At 37.7% G+C, this 21,957-nt stretch overlaps 2 protein-coding genes across 6 annotated transcripts in view; one reads left to right on the forward strand and one right to left on the reverse strand.

Annotated features, from left to right (window-relative positions):
* LOC126236234 (28S ribosomal protein S7, mitochondrial) overlaps window positions 1-17,052 on the reverse strand; it is a 71,273-nt gene extending 54,221 nt beyond the window's left edge. Inside the window, exon 1 of one of the 2 annotated variants that reach the window (XM_049945372.1) lies at window positions 16,862-17,052. In XM_049945372.1, coding sequence (XP_049801329.1) covers window positions 16,862-16,926 — 65 coding nt within the window. In that variant the 5' untranslated portion in view covers window positions 16,927-17,052. The remainder of the gene's footprint in view (window positions 1-16,861) is intronic. The other variant, XM_049945371.1, reaches the window with a different exon arrangement.
* A 28-nt stretch (window positions 17,053-17,080) lies between these two features.
* LOC126236232 (dual specificity mitogen-activated protein kinase kinase 4-like) overlaps window positions 17,081-21,957 on the forward strand; it is a 138,947-nt gene continuing 134,070 nt past the window's right edge. For 2 of the 4 annotated variants that reach the window (XM_049945368.1, XM_049945366.1), the window contains exons 1-2: window positions 17,081-17,519; window positions 20,995-21,120. In XM_049945368.1, coding sequence (XP_049801325.1) covers window positions 17,477-17,519; window positions 20,995-21,120 — 169 coding nt within the window. In that variant the 5' untranslated portion in view covers window positions 17,081-17,476. The remainder of the gene's footprint in view (window positions 17,520-20,994; window positions 21,121-21,957) is intronic. The other 2 variants (XM_049945369.1, XM_049945367.1) reach the window with 1 other exon arrangement.

A 21,957-nucleotide genomic window follows, 5' to 3' on the forward strand; every position in this document is an offset into this window, starting at 1 on the left:
TTCCTATAGTTTTTCAGCATATTTGGGTCCAATGAATTGTACTTCCAAGTGCTGCAGTTATTCCACTACTTTACATTATACTGATGGCATTATCAGCAAATAGAACTAATTCCGCTTCCTGGATATATGATGGAAGATCATTTATACAGAAAAATAATAACAGCAGTTCCAATATCTATTCCTGTGGTACACCCATAGTGATTATTACAGATTCTTATGATGCTACCTTATTGTGTATGCTCCCTTTGTGTACTATTAATGTAATATTTTGTAATTTATAAGTTAGGTAGGATGAAAAGTAGTTACCAGTACGATACCATGCTATTTGAGATTCTCAAGGAGGGTACTGTGAACTGCACAAGCAAATGCTTTTGATAAGCCACAGGAAATATCAGTTGGTAGCAATTTTACATTTAGTAAATGTATAACATGATTTACAAATTGAAAAGTAGCATGTTTTGGGAGAAACAGTTTGAAATCAACCAAAACAAGCAGTTTACAGAAAGAGACTAAACCTTAGGGATCTAATAATATTTTCCAGCTATACCTTTGTTCTTTTAGTCACACATGCAGGCATAAATGGGGTAATGCCTATTGATAGGATATTGTGGAGAGAGTAAGGCAAATCAACTATTTCAACCTATCCAAGAAAAATTACTAACGGCAAGAGATGTGATATTTAAAGAAAATACAGTTCAAAAGGGTCTCCTGAATCTATCGTAACAGATGTATGCTCTGTCCCATAACATAATGATGATGTGGCATGTGATGTCACATGTGAACAAACCGAAAGTGAACAGAACACTGACAATATGTCGTTGCACAGACTTCAGATCTGTCATTATCAGAAGAAGCTTTGTAAAGTAAAGGATTGCACAAAGGTTCTCAGGAAATTAAAGAAGAGTGGCAAACAAACTGAAAATAGGACATGGGAAACAGCTATCTGCCCTCAGATAAAAAGCCAGTCAACACAAAGTGGATTTTCAAAATTAAAAAGGCTGTTAAAGGTGACAATACCAATTACAAACCCATCTAGTAGTTAAACGATGCACTGAACCAAAGGGTCAGTCTACGAAGAGACACATGCTCCAGTATCCTGCTACAATTCCATAATACATCTGTTTGCTTTAGCTTGCCAGATAAATATTATCCAAGATATATTGCTTACACATTGCTGCGGCATTCCTACAACACTATTTGAAAGAGCAGATTTATGCTAAAATCCCAGACTGATTTTCTCACTAGAATTATCAAGGACAAATGTATCTAGAGAGTTAAGAAAGCAGTTTGTGGGTTAAAACAATGCTGTTGCAACTGGAATATTAAACTATGTAGAACTGACTTAAACATGAACATTAATAGATGTACAACAGGTTCATATATTTATTAGAAGAACAATGTAACAATATTGTGAAAAGGAAAGTTGCTACTCACCATACAACGGAGATGCTGAGTCACCAAAAGGTGCAACAAGAAGACGCTTTAGGCCCATAACGCAACTTGCACACACGACTGCAGTCTCAGGCAACTGTAGCCATACTACAAGCAGCAGCACCAGTCTGGCTGCTGCTCACAGTGTGGCTACAGTTGCCTGAGACTGCAGTTTGTGTGTGTGTGTGTGTGTGTGTGTGTGTGCTTCGATGTGTGTCTGTAGTCTATTTTTGACAAAAGCCTTATTGGCCGAAAGCTTTATTTGTGACAGCATTTTTATTGTGCCTATCTGTGACTCAGCATCTCCACTATACGATGAGTAGCAAATTTATTTTTCATAATATTGTTACATTCCATCCTGGATTTTCCATTGTTAGAAGAATAATCGAATGATATATTAATTTTTGCAGTGTATGTTGGCAACATGTTGATTTTAAGTAATAACCCACAAGAGAAGGGAAGTGACAAAAAGAAACTCAAACTACAATTTACATTCAAAAATCTGGTAGTATTGAATTGTTTGGGCATCAGAACCACAAAAGCTCATAAAAGGGAGTATTGTAGATGAATCAGTCTTTATATAGAATGTATACTTGATAAATGCAACATGAAGAATTGTAATCCAAAGTTGACAAACTCTGAACAACAATTACATACTCAGACATGACCTGTGATGCAAGGCAGATGAAGAGAGAACAGTCATGAGAAATATTCCTTAAGACGAACTGTAAGCAGGGAATGTATGAACAATCACGCACAAAATCTGCATATGCAATTGCAGTTATAAGTCATTTCAACAATAATCCATGAATACTGCATTGGCAAGTAACTGAAAGAATCCTGTGATACATGAAAAGACTAAAGATTGAAACTGTCACTGTCTAGTGCTGAAAATTAGGCAGGAGACACATAGGGTAGAAAATCAGCCACTGGATTTATGATTAAATTACAAGCAGGTGCAATTTCTTGGAGCAGCAGAAACAGCAACTGTATCAACTATCGCAGATGAAAACATGATCTTTACTTCAACTTGGTCACGAGACACTCAGACAGCAAACATTGGAAAATGAAATCTCTTCACTCCTTGGAAGTAACCTAAGTTAGAATTTACTGTGATAATAAATGTGTGACTGATTGTCCAAAGCAAGTGGCTACAAATAATAGACCAAACATACTGATACCAGACATCAATTTCTTAGAGAAAAATAGAATCGGTTCAGGTTATAAAGGAACAAAGTCCAACAGAGCAGAAGCTCACTCAAATCTAGATGAAGCAACTCTCACGACTACATAATCACCTAACTGAAGAGTGTCATAATTCAATGACATAAAATGTGTTTCTGATGCACAAGCAATGTGACACTTCTTCCTCTTTCAGTTTAAATCTCTCTTCGAGTTTCTTTTTGTCACTTCCCTTCTCTTGTGGGTTATAACTTAAAATCAACATGTTGCCAATATAAATTTCAACAATTAATATATCACTTCTAACTTCTAACAAGTACATAGACCTTTTGTACATCTATTAATGTGCAAATTTAAGACTGTTTTATTTAGCTTAATATTCTAGTTGCAACTATATCAACACTGAATACTGACTAATGATTTGGTGTCACCTGAGTAACAAATCCATCAGAAATGTTTTAACCATTCTAAAACTGCTCAAGTTGACTGTTGGTAATGTTACTGTGAACTGGAAAGGTGAAGGAACAACTACAGCTCTGATAAGACGAGAACCATCGAGCATTGTGGAGTGTGAGTATAAAAAATTGCAAGAAATCAATTCCAATTCCAACTGACTTCCAAAGTACTGGCTCTGAGCACTATGGGACTTAACATCTAAGGTCATCAGTCCCCTAGAACTTAGAACCACTTAAACCTAACTAACCTAAGGACATCACACACATCCATGCCTGAGGCAGGATGCGAACCTGCGACCGTAGCGGTCACGCGGTGCCAGGCTGTAGCGCCGGCCAGCTCCAAAGTACTACCAGCAGTCCAACTAGCACAATAATTCTGTGCAGGGAGTTAAAAAGAAAAAGGTACAGTAGTCAGGCAGCTCCTCACACATACACTTCTATAGTCAATGTTAAGCGACGCTTGAGGTGGAGTAGAGTGAGACAGTCTGATGGAAGGTTTTAGATTAGGTGAATGCCTGGAATGTTATCTGGTATCATGTATGTACAGATGAGATGGTGTTATTGTTATGGTTTGGGGTGTTCCACGTGCTTAGGATGTGGTTCCCCTATTGTGCTTAAGAAAATGCTGAATGTGGAGGGGTATGAACACATGTTACAGCATTTTGTACTGTATTTAGTACAGGAACAGTTTGGGTTGTTTTGAAAAACAGTCTTATGCAAACACAATTCATTTCTTTTTGTATTTACCCAGACATGTTTTGATACCTTTGTGTCATCTTCTGAGGGTCAAATTCTTATTTCTGTGAAGTACAATATGAGATTTATAATAATTAACTGTTGTATACCTAAGAATTACAATATGTGCAATTTGCTTTGTTTTGTTTAGATGCTCACCTTACAATTACATTGCTAAATGAACTGCATTATTATACACCAGTTTTTTGTGCTCTTTTCCATACTTTTTTGACAGCATGTCATCTGCAAACTAGCTATGAAGACAATTAATGCACATTTATTAAGAACAGTTTCATGTGTAGAGGTTACGTGTGTTTCTGTACTTACATTTTTTGTCCTGTTGCGTGTCTGGATGGTTTCTCAATCAATGGTTATTCAGTGTGAAAAAGTGTGTGGAAACAGTGCACTGAATAGCCATTGATCGAGACATCAACCAGACATGCAACACGATGAAAAATGTAAGTACAGAAACACACATAACCTCTAACCACGAAACACTTCTTGATAAATACGCATTAATTTTCTTCATGCCTAATTTGCAGGTGATATGCTGTCAAGAAAACGACAAAAAAAGAGCACAAAAAACTGGTGTATAATAATGCATTTCATTTAGCGATGTAATTAAAGGTGAGTGTCTAAACAAAACAAAGCAAACTGAACATATTGTAATTCTTAGGTCTACAACAGTTAAATTATTATAAATCTCATATTGTACTTTAAAGAAATAAGAATTTGACCCAGAGAAGATGACACATAGGTGTGGAAACACGTCTGGGTAAATATAAAAATAAACAAATTGTGTTTGCATAAGGGTGATTTTCAAAACAACCCAATTTTAAATCACAAACATGGAAGAACATCAAGAGGAGCTTCAGACCTTAGTAAAATGAGCAACAGTTTGTAGACAATGCACCCTGGCATGAACAAGTGTCTATGAAGCGATGATTTGTAGACAATAACATTCTTCAAATGGCCTGGTCTGCTGAGTGCTCCGAATCGAACCCAACTGAACACCTTTGGATGAATTGGAAAGCTAACTGCACTTCAGGCCTCAGTGCCTACCTTCTCTAGTTTCAGCTCTGTAAGAAGAATAGGCTGCCATTCCTCCATAGAAATCAGACACCTCACTGAAAGCGTCTCCAGCAGAGTTCAAGTCGTTATAAAGGCAAAGGGTGGACATAACGTGTGGTGGTAAGTTACTATGGGACCAAACTGCTGAGGTCATCGGTCCCTAGACGCTTACACACTACTTAATCTAACATAAACTAACTTACGCTAAGGACAACACACACACACACACACACACACACACACACACACACACGTCTGAGGGAGGACTCGAACCTCCGACTGGGGGAGCCGCGCGAACTGTGGCAAGGCGCCTCAGACCACGTGGCTACCCAGCGCAGCTAGAGTGGACATACCCCATATTAATTTCCACTAACAGGTGTCCGGATTCTTTTGATCAGTACTAGGAAGAGGAATGATTTATAGTTATAGTATCCATCACTCAGCATCAGGCCACTCTCAACCCGTTGTCACAGAGATCATTTCCTTGTCGGAGATCCAGGTGCAAGACATGCCCATTCCAACCAGCCAGGACTTCCTACTCCAGTGCAGACATAGGATTATCCTACCCCACGGAGGCACGGACATGTCTGAAAGCAGTCAAACTGGGGCCAAAAAAAAATTGACCATCCAGTGGCACAACATGCAGTTGAGCACAACATACTTGATTTCAATGGGGGGGAAAAAAAACCTATACAAATGGTCAGCACGTTGCCTTATTTTTCACTAACAAAGCGTAATGTAATTGAAAATCCTACTCACTCCAAATCCCACTGAGAAGTCGCAATAATGGTCCATGGAACACACAAATAATTGACTAACTCTGGTGTCATCCCTTTCTGTTTGCTGCAGAGACTGCTTCTCCCTACCAATACATCTTTTTGGTATTCCTGCATCAGACAATAAGTATCGGGCCTTTTCTAACAATAATTTTTTTTTACATTTCTGTCACTCCATTTTGTTTCTGTGTGTAAGGTACAGTTGATGGATATCTTATTTCTTCATTATTCAAAAAGTTTGATAGTTCCGACTTAGTTTCATGTTACATGGATCATTCTGCATGATAAATGATAATAATGCAGAACAAGTCATTTACATACACACTGCTAATTAATTTGGAAATGTGGTTAAATACTGAATCTTTCTAAGGCTTTTTTAAAAATTTTATTTTAATGTAAATATGTGAATTTGTAATTTCTACCCACCACCTTTTACACATTACCATAGTAGGAATTCTGCTACAGAATACAAAGAGGTGTCAAGTAGAAACTTTTTCAGTTTGTTTTCAAATTTTAGCCTGCTGTCTGTCAGACATTTTATATCACTGGGTAAGTGATCAAAAATTTTTGTTGCAGCATCAAGTACCCCTTTTTGTGCTTAACACAACCTTAATGTGGAGTAATGAATGTCATTTTCCTTCTGTTAATGTAATTATGTACATCATTGTTCATTTTGAACTGTAGTAGGTTATTTACAACAAACTTCATCTACATCTACATGGTTACTCTGCAGTTCACACTTAAGTGCCTCGCAGAGGGTTCATTGAATCATTTTCATACTACTTCTCTACCATTCCACTCTCGAATGGCGCATGGGAAAAAGGAACACCTAAATCTTTCCGTTCGAGCTCTGATTTCTCTTATTTTATTGTGATGATCTTTTCTCCCTACATAGGTGGGTGTCAACAAAATATTTTCGCATTTGGAAGAGAAAGTTGGTGATTGAAATTTCGTAAATAGATCTCGCCGCAAAGAAAACCGCCTTTTTTTCAGCAACTGCCACCCCAACTTTTTCAATGTCCTCCGTCAATCTTACCTGGTAAGGATCCCACACCTCAAAGCAATATTCCAGCAGAGGACGGACAAGTGTAATGTAGGCTGTCTCTTTAGTGGCTTTGTCGCATCTTCTAAGTGTTCTGCCAACAAAGCGCAGCCTTTGTTTCGCCTTCCCCACAATATTATCTATGTGGTCTTTCCAATTTAAGTTGCTCATAATTGTAATTCCTAGGTATTTAGTTGAATTGACAGCCCTTAGATTTGTGCGATTTATCGTATATCCAAAATTTATTGAATTTCTCTTGGTACCCATGTGGATGACCTTGCACTTTTCTTTGTTTAGTGCCAATTGCCACTTTTTGTACCATACAAAAATTCTCTCTAGAGGAATAAATATACTGTGAAGCAGTAGACAGAATGCTCAACTCCTTAAACAGATGTCTACAAAATGGCTGCAGGCTAGTGCCACATATTATTCTTACAGCATGTTTCTGGGCAATGCATACTTTCTTTCTTAAAGATGAGTTACTCCAGAACATTATATATGACACTGCTGACTGAAAATATGCAAAATATGTCAACTTACAGATTTGTCTACCCCCAAGATTTGCAATGATTGTTAAGTGTAAATGTGGCTGAACTAAGATGTTTTAGAAGTTCGAAATTGCACTTTTTCCAGTTTAAATTCTCATCAATATGGACATGTAAGAATTTTTAAATTTCCATCCTATTTATTAATGCCTCACCATGTGTTACACTTATCATTGGTGTAGTACTCCCAGATGTACAGAACTGAATATGTTGTGTTGTTTTAAAATTGAGGGTGACATAATTCGTGAAAAACAACTCAATCATACTTTTAAGAACATTGTTTCTGTATGTATATTTGGTGCTAGTGTCATTCGTTCTGCTTTTGTATATTAGTTGGAAGATCATTTACATATATGAGGAACGACAGTGGTCCAAAGATTGAGCCTTGGGGAAACTCAGACGTGATTTCTCCCCAGTCAGAATTATGTTCCCAGATTATATTGGCTGAATTACTAAATAAAACTTTCTGCATTCTTTTGGTTAGATATGACATTATTCATTGGTTGGCTAGAGCATCAATCCCATAAAACTTCAATTTATCTAGGAGAGTACTGTGATTCACATTGTCAAATGCCTTAGAAAAAAATCACAGAAAATATCAACTGGTGCTATATTATTGTTTAATGCTTGTAAAATTTGGTGAGTGAACACGTAAAAAGCATTCTCAGGTGAGCAACCCTTCTGAAGCCCAAAGTGAGATTTGTTGAAGTTATCATTGTTGCTAAGGTGACATATTATTCTAGAACACACAACCTTCTCAAAAATTTAGGAAAATGACATAAGCAGTGAAACAAGTTGGTAGTTATTGACATCTCTTTTATCACCTTTTTTTACAGAGGTTCTTAACAACTGATTCTTAACTGATATATACCATCAGTCTCCCTGGAAAAACTGTCTTGAGTCCGTGATGCATAACATATTTCCCACAAGACTGGGCTTATTATACGGGAAGAAATCTTTAGCAGTCTTTTGGAAACACCATAAAACCCAGATAGGCTTTCATTTATAAGAGAATGTATAATTTTCTTAATTTCAAAAGAAGTCGGTGATAGTCCATATGACTGAATTCTATGAGAGTTACTTTTTCCACATACTACTGTGATTCTCTCTTGAGCTGTTTGTCCCTGTGCTTTCTATTATATTTAAGAAATGATTATTAAATATTTTTGCTACATGTGCTATTTGTTCACATATCCTTCTCTTTGTCAACACACAATATAAAAATTTTACTACCAGTCTGTTTTCCCACCACCTTCTTGAAGTCTCTGATAATTTCAGGTACTTGATTTTTTTCACTAAGTGTATACAAAAATATTTATATTGAATTATCATCTAGTAGTCTAGTACCTCCAAGTGGCATTGTTTCCATTGATCCACACAAGTCAGATTGTATCAATTCAAGAATACTTTTTGCTCTCAATTCAGAATGCTGAAAAGGCAGTCTTGTCTGTTTACCTTCCTAATAATCAACACGACATATACAGGGTGTCCAGGAACACTTTCAGTTATTTATTGCACAAGACCTAAACATTGTACAGATTATCATACATATGTCATTTTGAAGAGAAACCCTGAAAGCCCCCCCCCCCCCCCCCCCCATGTATACAGTCACAACATAGTTTGGTAATATCCCGATAGTCAGCGCTAGTCACAAACATGGTGAGTTCAGATGCGGAGTGAGTTTTCTGTGTGTGTTGGAGTTCGACAAAAACAAGTATGCTACAGCTGTTGAAGAGATGTTTAGGACCAAGTACGGTAAGAAGCCACAAACAAGGAAGGCCGTTTACCACTGACACAACAAATTCGTTACGATGGGTTGCTTGTGCCTAGCAAAGAGAAGCGGACGTCCCAGTGTGAGTGAAGTAAATGTGGAGTGTGTACGAGAGACATTCATAAGGAGTCCACGACAGAAGCTGTCTATGAAACCATTCAAATTGGAGCTAGTGCAGAAGCTCAATGATGAAGACAAAGATAAGTATTTCAGTTTTGTTCGCAGTTGCAACAATTGAATGTGGATGGCATTGTTGATCGCTTAATTTTTAGCGACGAAGCCACTTTTTACACTAATGGGAAAGTGAAGAGGCATAATTGTCGAATCTGGGGTACAAAGCATCCACACGGATGCACTGAATTTGAGAGTTATCCCCCAACGGTAAATGTTTGTTGTGCTTTGTCACACCGAAAACTGTACGGGCCATTCTTCTTCGCAGAGAGCACTGTCACTGGATATTCCTACTTGGACATGTTGCAGCAATGGCTAGTGCCTCAAAAGCAATTTGACTCTCCATTCATCTTTCAGCAGGATGGGGCTCTACCCCATTTTCATCGTGAAGTTTGTGGGTACCTGAACATGGAGCTGCCGCGTCAATGGATCGGCTGTGCTACAGAAGGGGACAGCCTCGCCGATCGCCAGATCTCACTCTGTGTGACTTTTTTCTGTGGCAACACATTAAAGATCTGGTGTATGTACGGCCTCTACCACGTGATGTGTTCCGGAAGAGAATATGGGAAGCGACTGCCACAGTCGACGATGCCATGCTGCGATGGGTACAGCAAGAATTCGATTACCGTATTGACGTCTGCAGGGTCACTCATGGTTTGCATATCGAATGTTTAAAAAAAAAAAACTTTCAGAGTTTCTCTTCAAAATGCAATATGTACGACATCTGTACAATGTTTAGTTCTTGTGCAATAAATAATTGAAAGTGTTCTGGACTTTGTATACACCCTATATAATGAAACTGTTCATATTGTTCTGTAAAGCTTCCATTATATCAGGACTTAAATGTCCCAGATTTCTATGTCATAAGTTCATGTCATTTTATAGTGATACTGTTTGGATGGTTGTCTCCGACCACAATTTAGTGGTCATGAACTGCAGATTAAAACTGAATAAATCACAAAAAGGTAGGAAATTAAGGAGATTGGACCTGGAACTTTGAAAAACTCAGAGGTTGTTGAGAGTTTCAGAGGGAGCAACAGACTGTAAGAGGGGAAAGGAATATAGTAGAAGATGAATGGGTAGCAATGAGAGATGAAATAGTGAAATCAGCACAGGATCAAATAGATAAAAAGACAAGCTCTAGTAGAAATCCTTGAATATCACAGCAGATATTGAATTTAACAGATGAAAGGAGAAAACATAAAAATGTAGCAAAAGAAGTGCGCAAAAAGGAATACAAAAGTTTAAAAAAATTAGATTGACAGAAGTGTGAAATGGCTGCACACGAGTTGCTAGAGGACAAATGTAAGGCTATAGAAATATATATCTCTTGGGAAAAGATAGATTTCAGCTATGGGAAAACTAAAGAGGCCTTTGGAGAAAAGAGAAGCAGTGTATGAATATCAAGAGCTCTGATGGAAAGCCATCACTAGACAAGAATGGGAAAGATAGAAAAAAATTTCGCGGAGCAATGGTAGACCTAAGTTGAAAAAAGATCTCTGGAGTAGACAGTATTGTGTCAGAACTACTGACTTCCTTGGGAGAACCAGCCATGCAAAACTATTCCATTTGGTGTGAAAGATGTGTGAGACAGGCAAAGCAGAATGTAATAATTCCAATTCTGAAGAAAACAAGCGGACAGGTGTGAATATTACCAAACTATCTGTTTAATAAGTCATGGTCACAAAATATATTACAAATTCTTTCAGAAGAATGGAAAAAATGGTAAAGCTGACCTCAGGGAATATCAGTTTCAGTTATAAGGAAATGTAGGAACATGCAAGGCAATAGGTTAAGGAAAAGCAAATGTGTGTTATAGTACTTGTAGATTTAAGGAAAGCTTTTGACAATGTTGACTGGAATACACTCTTTGAAACTCTGAAGGTAGCTGGGGTAAATTATATGGTGTGAAAGGCTACCTACATCTTGTACAGAAACTAGATGGCAATTATAGGAGTCGAAGGCCATAAAAAGGAAGCAGTGGTTGAGTAGGAAGTGAGACAGGATTGTAGTCTATGCCTGATGTTATTCAATCTGTACATTGAGCAAGTAATAGAAGAAATCAAAGAAAAATTTGTGTATGAATTAAAAATCAGGGAGAAGAAATAAAAACTTTGAAATTTTCTGATGACATTGTAATTCTGTTGAAGACTGCAAAGAAATTGGAAGAGCAGCTGAATGGAATAAATTGTGCCTTGAAAAGGAGGAAAATCAGACGATGCCAAGAGAATCAGATCAGAGCAAGACACACTGAAGGCAGTAGACAGGTTTTGCTATTTGGACAGTAAAATAACTGGTGATGGCCAAAATAGAGGGAATATAAAAAATAGACTTGCAATGTCAGGAAAAGTGTTTCTGAAGAAGACACATTTGTTAACAATGAATATAGATTTAAATATCAGAAAGGTTTACTGAAGGGGCATAATCTGTATCACTTCAGACAGGGGAGTTACCTTCATAGTCTCGGATGTTATAAATTTTAAAATGCTGTATCTCTGTATCAGTTCTAGATATTTTGTAAGAGTTTTTTTAATTAGAAAGATAATTGCTTTATGATTACAATGGTATCCTCCATTTGGACATATCTGTCAATTTTTTTTACTGTCGCCTTTTGAATTTTTTTTATAATTTACAGGAAAAAAATGCCAATCCAGAAAAGTTACATATCTTTTCTCCATTGATTAGTACTATGTAGTACTATATTCTCTGTAAAGTAGAGCTTTCACTTTGAAGTTGAACAGGTTTTATTTTAAAAAAATCATTTTTTTAACTTTCAGGGGTAATGTATGACTTCACTGAAGTCGCTACTTACTAATTTCTTTGTTGCAATGTTTATTTCTATTGTCTTTGTTGCAGTTATTTCTTATCACTTTCTCCGTTGCAGTTATTTCTTATCACTTTCTTTGTTGCAGTTATTTCTTTTCAATTTCATTGCTACAGATATTTCTTACACTTTGTTGTAGTTTCTTTCTCTTAGTTGTTCATTGCGGATTTCTGTATTGTAGCTGTTAAGTACTAATTTGTTTACTGAAGAGGCTCCTAAGAAATCTGAGAGCATCTAGTGAGTTCTGTGTTTTTGTGGGGAATTTGCCAGCTGACATAGTTGCAGTGTGTTTTGTGAAAAGGACTGTTTGAAATGTCTTCTGACTGGGGCGACAGGACAGTAAATTGTGCTGACTATTTGCATATCCATAAAAGAGTAATATATATGACAAACAAAATAACAGACTTCGTTTAGGTTAAGAATAAGTGTTCTCATTTGCAAACTCTGTTTCAAAGTGAAGATGCTTCCAGTGATGACTTTTTGTGTTCTAAATGTTCTCACAGAATAACAACAATGACAGTATCTTAACAAGGTGAAGCCTCCCATGGTGCAGATGATGCAGATTTTGCATCAATAGAGGAAGAATTAAATACACTGAATCAGTCAACTACAGAGGTAGGTGTTAGTACTGTTAGGAAACCATGGTCAGTGAAGTCGAGTCATAAGCTCTATGCATCACGAAAGTGCAAAGAGATTACTAAAGGTATGGATGAATACATTACAGCAAAACTGACCACACTCTTCAAAGTAGAAATTCCATCTTCAGAAGAAAATGAAACAAAGCACTCTTGTACCTTTTGCCAGGAATTTTTCACAAAATTAATTCATTTCTTGAATACTGTGCATCCTACAGTGAAAAGGAAGTTCAAATAGTGCAGTAATTTTTATCTGGAAGATAAATGGGACTGTTCTCGCCAGAGTGCCAACAAAAAAGACACTATAACTGTAACAGTTGAAGGTCAAAAAGTTGTGAAAGCGAAGATGCCAATGACTCGCAGTATTAAAGAAACTTTTGCAATTTATAAAAGTAACTATACAACTTCACATATTGGAAGATCAAAATTTTATGCACTATGACCAAATTGGGTAGTTTCACACCCATCTAGAGAAGTCTGTTTATGTGTGTACTGCGAAAATTTTGAATTGTGAGTGGTAACTTCGAAGAACTTACTGGAGCACGTGACATATGACACCTTGGTTGGGCATGTGAAGTCATTTGTAGTCTGTGATGTTGTAGCAGCACTATCGTTTGGGATAGGAAAAGTCAGTTTTGGTGCAATATTTCGGAGCACACAAGTTAGAGCCAGGCCCGAGCCTGTTGACAGTAAGTTATGCTACCAGCGGTTGTGACGCAGAATGGAGGCCACAGGGCCATAGACCCGCTGAAAAGAGTAAACGTAGCGGTTTTGCATGTCGCAAATCACAGGCAGAAGGGGCCCACTGGCCAAACTAGCATGTTATGAGTATGTGACGCATATGGCAAAACAGAGGCACACAGCCGCGTATAAATAGGTGCAGGTTTCTAACAAGATTCATTCAAGTGTGGCAGCTCTCCTGGACGGCGGGGCGTGTAACACCACCAGCTACACGCAGCAGCAGATGGGGCGCCAGCGTTCCAGTTCATAGCGGGTCACTGGTTTGACCCTCTGGGACCGATGCGGGGTCTGTAGCCAGCCAGCAGCGGGCCACTCCACGGCTCACTACTACGGGCAGTCGTCCTGGCTTCCAACACACGCCAGAGGCATCCCGAGGCGAGGGCCGCAGATTTGGATGCCGGATCGTGGATGCTTGTTGTTGTCACAATCTTAGCAACGCCAGAGAGGAGCACACAGCCGGCCGCCTGCGGCTCACACCGAGCGGCGCTGAGTCGGCAGGGACGCAGACCGCTGAGTCAGCTGCCAGCATCCTGATGAGGACGCAACTCTGCTGCTGTACAAGGCCGACACACAGCACGGCAATACAATTTTGCACATCTGAGACCTGATCCTTTACAAGTTTACACTCAGTTACTGCAAATTCTCACAAACTATCTTCATCAGTATGAATTTCCCTAATATATTCTTGAATTTCATTATGTACAAGTTCGCATTGTTGAAGCATTTGAGTATGAATTTCGTTTTTAGAAACATTTAATTTATGATCTAGTGTACTGACTAAACCTTCCCCCAAATACTCAAGTTTTTTACTAGATAGGGGAGCACTTCCTTCAGACTGATTAATTAAAGTTGAATGTTTTGTCACAACATCTTTCTCTTAGTGGAGGGATAGGCTATGTAGTGATACATCCCATTCCTTGAATGAGAGGTATCATGCCCTTAAATATGTACCATAGCATACAAAAGATGTTCATGACTGAAAGTAGTTGATAAATGGTGAGCACCCCCATTGTTGGGAGGCGTTTTAAATTGTAGGTGCTATTTGCAGCTACAAGGTCTAAAATAGTTCCATTGCATGTGGTCTCTCAGACTAGCTGCTCAAAGCATTTTTCGGAAAATGTGTTCAAAAACACTTCACAAGACTAGCTGTCTGTACTAAATGCAATGAATCCACAAACTTCCCAGTCTCTACTTAGTAGACTAAAGATGCCTCCAACTAATAATATTGCATGATCTGGTTAATTCCACATTAGTGCCCATAGTATGTAGTTCAATGCCTAATTTAAAGCTGTCAGTGGAATCAGGTGACTGGTAAAAAAAAAAAAAAAAACCAACAATCTAGACCTGTTACACGTGTCCAGATAACTTCACAGCCACATTAACATTCAGCCTCAACAGAGACAACATTTTTGTTGACTGCAATGGACACTCCCCCTCCTATGGCATCTGAACTTACTTTCTGATTTACATTAGGCTACATGACTTGCTAAATATTTCACAGCACCCTGTCTCGAGTTTCAGCCATCTCTCTGTTTCAAAACTTTTGACAAGTCAATTTGTCTTTATTCTTAATGTGATCTGATTATGTGATTTTGCTATCTGTGAGTCAACTAGTGAGTGTTCATCAGAGTACTTCCGGGAGGGGGAGACCATGTGTAACCACAAGTATTAATACTCCACTGACCAATCAAGGAGGGGAATCCTGCAATTCTCCACCTAATAATGCAGATCCACTAGTGCCAGCTGTCCATATGAGCTGAGGATGCCCTCACAACCCCAGAGACTGGCATCAATGATGCTGACATGAGCCAACTGGCAAATCATTCCTCCCACGTGCCAGGGGAAGATCCACTGTGTTGGGCACCCTATGAGGTGGGTCAGCAGGGTGAAACAAATGACACATGAGATGTCCTAAGCAATGCACCAAATTCTGCACCACTGCTACACTCCGAGGCAGCACCCTGAAGACAGGTGGTCATAGACAAAAGCGCATTCAATTGTTCGTGAACTGCGGGCATCTCTTCCTGCGTCTGCACACATCCTATCCATTGCAGCAGAAGTAAACTACAAAATCACACAGAGAAACCTAAATATGCAACTTGCTATCCTCCTGAGGCGTCACCAATAGAGACTGACTCTTTACTGAGTTGTGTACTGGCTATTCAAAAGTAATGACTTATGTGCTACTGACTGCCTGATAAAAAACATACATAGAATTTAAAAATTAAACTATGAAGAAAATACAGAAAAAGCTAAATACATAACTAGCTGCTCTGCTGATGCATAATAGGTGACAGCTAGAACCTGACTGACTATGGCGGAACGAATGGTTGCTGGTTTCCCAAAACAAACTGAATGACAACTGTGTTATAGACTGCCTGAATCTACACTCCACAGTTACAAAAATCTCTTAAATAGAAAAACACATGTGGAATTTTAAGAGATACGCTACAACCAGAACACAGAAAAAGCTAAATATATAATTTGCTGCTCTGCTGATCCATAACAGGCGATGGCTGAAATCTGGCCATAGGCAACTTGCCTAACTGTAATCAATAGATGTGGTATGAAGTGCCCTGAATATATGTGCAACAAGTTTACAACATCTATCATTACACATACGTCAGATGCTGATAAAAATGAAATCAGTGTATGGCATAACTGGTTGGAAGACATGTCTGAGGTTGTTTGGCCACTTGGTGCAAGTCTCTCTATTTCACGCCTTGGATGATGAAGAAGATGGGATGAAACCATTAGGACAACACAAATATCAAGTCACCAAGTGAAAAAAATCTTCAAACTGGACAGGTATCGAACCAGGGGTCCCATATCTAATGGCAGACTTTTGCAGTAAACACCAGCCCACGAGCTGCAGACAGTCAGCTGCTGGTACCTTGCTCCATTCCTATGTGATATATCTAAAGAGATGAGCATATTCAGAAGCTTTGGATAGAACACGCACTTCAACAAGCCATGCTGTGCTGGCGAGGCTTCATACAGTCATACTTCAAACGTATGGGTGTACATGGAAACGTTTATAGATTGCTTTGAAGAATCTCTTCTCCCACATGCCAGGATTTCTGATCGAGGCAGTTTACTATTTCACTTCAGCCGAGGCGTTCTTCGGCTCCGAAGTGTTAATGGTATAAAATTTGTTTCCCCCCAAATGCAAAAAAGCTATGTAAACCACTGGATGTCTTCAAGCCTAGGAGTGATTGTGTACAATGACGAGTCGGAGGAGGAGGATGTTAGCCAGTGTGCGTGAAAATGATTCGCGCTACCTTGAGGAAACGATTAGGCAGTTTAAAGAAGAGTTCATTTGTGCTTGTGGAAAGATGGCTCTAGAAAAAATCCACGGAGTACAGATATGTGCACAAAGTGCTGGAAATCATGAAAATATGGAACGACACTGATTGTTATTATTATTATTGTTCGTAATTTATGTTGCTTCTCTTGCCAGTAAATATATCAGACAAAGATACCTGACACTGTTGTTAATGACATTTATTGTTCCAGCACACGTTTCGAACACTTTACACAATAGCATATTCGTCTGTTTAATCTCCAACCTTCGTAGTATTCATACGAAAATATACACTCGTTCAAATTGAAAACAAACTTCACCATCCAGACATCACTCTACGCGTCACAGCTAAACTCTTTGCTGCATTTCAAGGATCCTAATGGCACAGACAAAACGCCACAGCATGTAAACATTTCTGCAAAGGAATTTGTGATGCCTGTTAATCAATGAATTCTGCATTACGAGCTGAAAGGGTGGTGAAGATAAACTACACATCTACAGTTGAAAAAACGTTAACAATGAGTGAAAGTTTAATAAAACGTAGTTCTGTGCGAGTTCTTCGAACAGTAAGATAAATGTGTCAGTAAACTTTATAAGTGGAAAGCAGGTGCGCGAAGATATTCTCTCGCTAAGGTCCTATGCTGGATAGTAGTTGTTGTTATATACCTATAACAGATGGTTTTTATTATTGGGGGTGAGCACTTTCTTTTATTGAAAGTACGAGAGAAAGTGTCTTAAAGTGGCGGAAATTTCGTATTTATTTTTGCTGAGGACAGTAATCAAAAATTTCAATATGGCGGAACCCCAGGGAAATTCTTCAAATCAAATGAACCAAGGTGTGTTTTTGTCAACCAGTCTAAATGACATACTGCTTTTATTTAAAATATGTGAAGTGTATTTTATTCAAATGTTCATTAGCTTTGAATGTCCATTTATTTGCAATATTAGCGGCTGATAAAAGTGTAAGTAGTAGTTACAGCATTTTCATGACATGTCAATAGAGCTGTTTAATTTGTAAAGTTTTGGATACCCACCCTCATTTTTTAAATTTGTCATCCATTAAATCTTGCTAGTATTGATTGTCCAGTTCCAAATATTCAGGCTTAAAACATATGCGTTGTCAACTAAATAATGAACTGTCATTACTGGTAGTATAATAAAATGCCCAAGACTGTTGACAGCTCACAGAATTTTTAAACAACGTATACATATAATTGAGATTAAATTAATATACTTTCGTTATTGAAGTTTCATGTGATAGTGCGATCTCAAGCGTTTAGAAATTATATCCTCTAGAGGACAATATTTTTTTAAGTTATTGTCCAACTTGGTGCAAAGTTTGTGATTTACATTGTCCCAGGAAAGACACTTTCACTGTCAAATTTAAAAAAAAAGAATCATTATGTGCTGTTTATTTCTATCCATTACTTTGTCCATGGATCATTTTGACAACGGTATGAAACACATCAAGAAATACATTAGAACAAATAGATAGTATATAAATGCGAAGAAAATCAAAATTATAGAATAAACACTGTCTATAATTGTCATTCAGAACATACCTCCAAAAGTGCAATGCACTAGATGTAACATTTATTTTGTTTGATATTCTGTGTATTCACATTTGATTAATTATTTTATTTGTTTATTTGTTCTTGCACCATTCACTACAGCAAAGTTGGACATGTCATATACCATACATAAATAATAAACACATATATAAAACATAAACAAAATAGCATAGGACTAGGTAAGGAAAGGGCAGGAAGTTGACCTTGGGCTAATAAGTGGAACTATTCCAGCACTCACTTTATAGCAGTTTGGGAAAACCATCAGAAACTCGAGTCAAGATGTCCAGACCGTGTATAAAACCAGCTTCTCCCAAATACAAGTCCATCTTGCTCGGTTCATTATTAGAAAAGAGAATCACATATACGTAGTCTTCGAAGATATTACAACACACAAAAGAATGATAAACAGTGATATAACTTGAACATGATACTTTGTTATATTGCACTTCTGAGGGGGGGGGGGGGGAGGGAAGAAACCACATGGATGATTATAAACCCTGCTGAAAAGTGTAACACATGAACACTTGCTGCCACAATATACATCACAACCAACCTTGTGCCAGATACCTTCTCTGAGAGAGTATATTGCACTGTATCTGGAACAAATAAAGCCAACAGTAGAAATATATTTTTGCAGAGACAGACACAGCACAGATGGTACATCAGTCAACAGATTGAAAAGAAGTACTAAACAATAAACAAAGGCATTTTAATACTAAATGCTAACACATTCACGTACATTATAGAAACACTTATTGACACTATGTTAATCCTGTTGTAAAAGCTGTTTCCTTCTCCAACATCTTAATGGATGTTGGCAGTGGATTGTGAAGAATGACACTAAATGGCTCAGATTTCTTTGAGTGTGAGTTACTTTTACTTGTTCTACATGGAGGGTCGCCTCAGTTGCGAGTATTATTACTGTGGTAATTGGTATTGGTTTGCAGTTCACCATGTTTAGCTCTGATCAGCACCACACATTTGTAAACAGTAAGCGCACACAACTTTCACCTAGGGGCTTGCAGTGGACCCCAGGAGAGCTCTGTGACAAGATTAAAATCAGGTGCCTTCTGAGAACCAAATTTTATCTTCACATTAAGAGTCATCCTATTGGCATCGAACCATGAATCAAAGGTCTTGCGCAGTTATTGTGGACAGAGAGGTCTTATCACCACTCAGTATGAAACTAGTGTCATCTCAGACAACATAATCTTAGCTGCATTTTTAGGTCTGAATGTCATTTACATATATAATGAAGAGAATGGGGCCAAAACACTACCCTGTGATTCACCTATTTCAACTTTCTTTGCATCAGATACTAGTCTGATTGTATAACTAAAATGAATTGATGTGACTCCCAGAACAGGTGTTGTTGTTCTTGTTGTTGTTGTGGTGGTCTTCAGTCCAGAGACTGGTTTGATGCAGCTATCCATGCTACTCTATCCTGTGCAAGCTTCTTCATCTCCGAGTAACTACTGTAACCTACATCCTTCTGAATTTGTTTAGTGTAGTCATGTTTTGGTCTCCTCCTTTACCATCCGCACTTCCCTCCAATACTAAATTGATGATCCCTTGATGCCTGAGAATATGTTGTGCCAACCGACCCCTTCTTCTAGTCAAGTTGTGCCACAAATTCCTCTTCTCCCAAATTCTATGCAGTACCTCCTAATTAGTTATGTGATTCATATTTGTACCACTCAGAAGGCCATATTGATTACTGTTCAGTAGATTGTGGTCATCTAAGTACTTGATGATTCTCTGTTTCATTACTCTAGCTCAGTTACTTTAGAGAAAGCTGAGAGAAGTGATATGGGTCGACAATTTTCAATTTTATGCCTGTTATTACTCTCAAGTAGGTGTATTTCCTTCTGAGATTTTTAGTCTCTGGGAGGAACGCTCTGGGAGGAACGCTCTGGGAGGAACGCTCTGGGAGGAACGCTCTGTCACTAAATGATGAATTAACAGTGTCAGCTAAGGGCTTTGCAGTATGTAAATATGTAGGAGTATAATACTTATGTTTCTCCTGACTTGTGAAATTTAACTGTTTGGGAAGCATTTATGAAGTAATCATTTATGTAGTGTGGCAGTTGATACTCTTCATTTAGCAAACAATTGTAATAAGCTATTAAAAGGCTGTTTCACATCATAATATTTATTAAAGCCTTGTTAGCAGTTACTTGATGCAAATGCTGCTCTTATACTTTGTGGAATATTTGTAGTGGTACGGTATTTAAAAAAAAAAAAAAAATGAATTGAGAATTACAGGGGCTGCAGTAGCTGTATTTGACTTTTTAGCATTCCTGCACCATCCTTTGTTGCTGATAGTTCTTTTAACTATAAATTCCAGAATTTACCTTGTCTGCTAGTTATCATTTTATACAAGTACTAGTTCTTTCCCCATATGTTATGCAAAACTGTAAAGCCATCTGTCACCTTTGACACAAAGTAATGCATGATTCTGTAAATGTTTAGTTGTTTATCAGATTCTTAAAATTTTGAGCACATGTAGGTCTATGTGGAATGAATGTGCAAATACACAATGAATTTTTGTCAGAGTGAAATAAAGTAAGTGCGCCATAACAAATGTTAAATCTAAATATGGTTTTAACAATACAGAAGACGCAAGCCTTAATCACAAAAGACCTAATAATACCAGTACTGATATTATTATTCTTATTCTTACTGTTAATAATCTAATAGTTAATACAGCTACTATTATCATGTTTATTTTTAATTCCAGTTTCACACTATTGCAGTGGTTTCAGTCCCAATTTTGAAGTCAAGAAACCTACATCCATTGGTGAAAATACATACAAAAGCATTAATAAAGATACAGACAGATGCTTTACTGAGAGTACAGACAGAGGTATTAATGAAAAAGATTATTGTAAATACAGTCATGCTTAGACAACATATATGTGGACAGTAGAGAGAATTTGTACTGTAGTTGGTTTCTTATAATGTGATAGGTGATGAGGTTTATGGATTTAGAGAAACCTTTATGGACAGTTCCTCTGAGTAAAATAACAGTTGGGATTTTTTTTTTTTTTCACTCTAGCTGAAATGCCAAGTTTGCATATTTTGTAAAGTTTTCACCTCCTTGTACTATGCCTGTCTTCCTTGGGCAGAAAAGATGCAACAGGAGGGAGAGGAAATTTCCATTACTTGTTTAAAGTTATGAGATGTGATATATAGGGTGCAGCTGTCTTGTGTATGAAGACTGTGTGACTGGTTTATGTTTGGGATTCATGACTGTCAAGATCATGCCCTATTTGTTTCTAGTATTATGGCACATCATTTTCTTGTTACAGTTTAGTCCTTGTTACCTAACGGGGTATTACAATACCATTTGATAGTGTTTGTTGTGATAACAATCAAGTAAGTTTATTTGAATGAGAATTGATGTGATTAGCTGTTGTTAGTCAGTGCAGTGTCAAATCTCCTAAGGTTATCACTGTGACCATTTTAAACTATTTGAATGATTCTTTTTTTTCCCACATATATACATTTCATCATTCTGTGTCAACATGTAGCTACCAAAACACATACCTGGGAAACTTTTTAAGAGATGTTTTCTCAGTAAGAGGCTGCTGTTGTGTGACGAAAGTAGGGATAAGATTCAGTGATTGTGATTGTGATTGTTGTTTGTATTTCAAGTTCTTTCCGATATTTTTGTGCTTCATTTTATTTCCAAAACAATTCT

Source organism: Schistocerca nitens, chromosome 2, assembly GCF_023898315.1.
Source record: "Schistocerca nitens isolate TAMUIC-IGC-003100 chromosome 2, iqSchNite1.1, whole genome shotgun sequence".
Taxonomy (NCBI): domain Eukaryota; kingdom Metazoa; phylum Arthropoda; class Insecta; order Orthoptera; family Acrididae; genus Schistocerca; species Schistocerca nitens.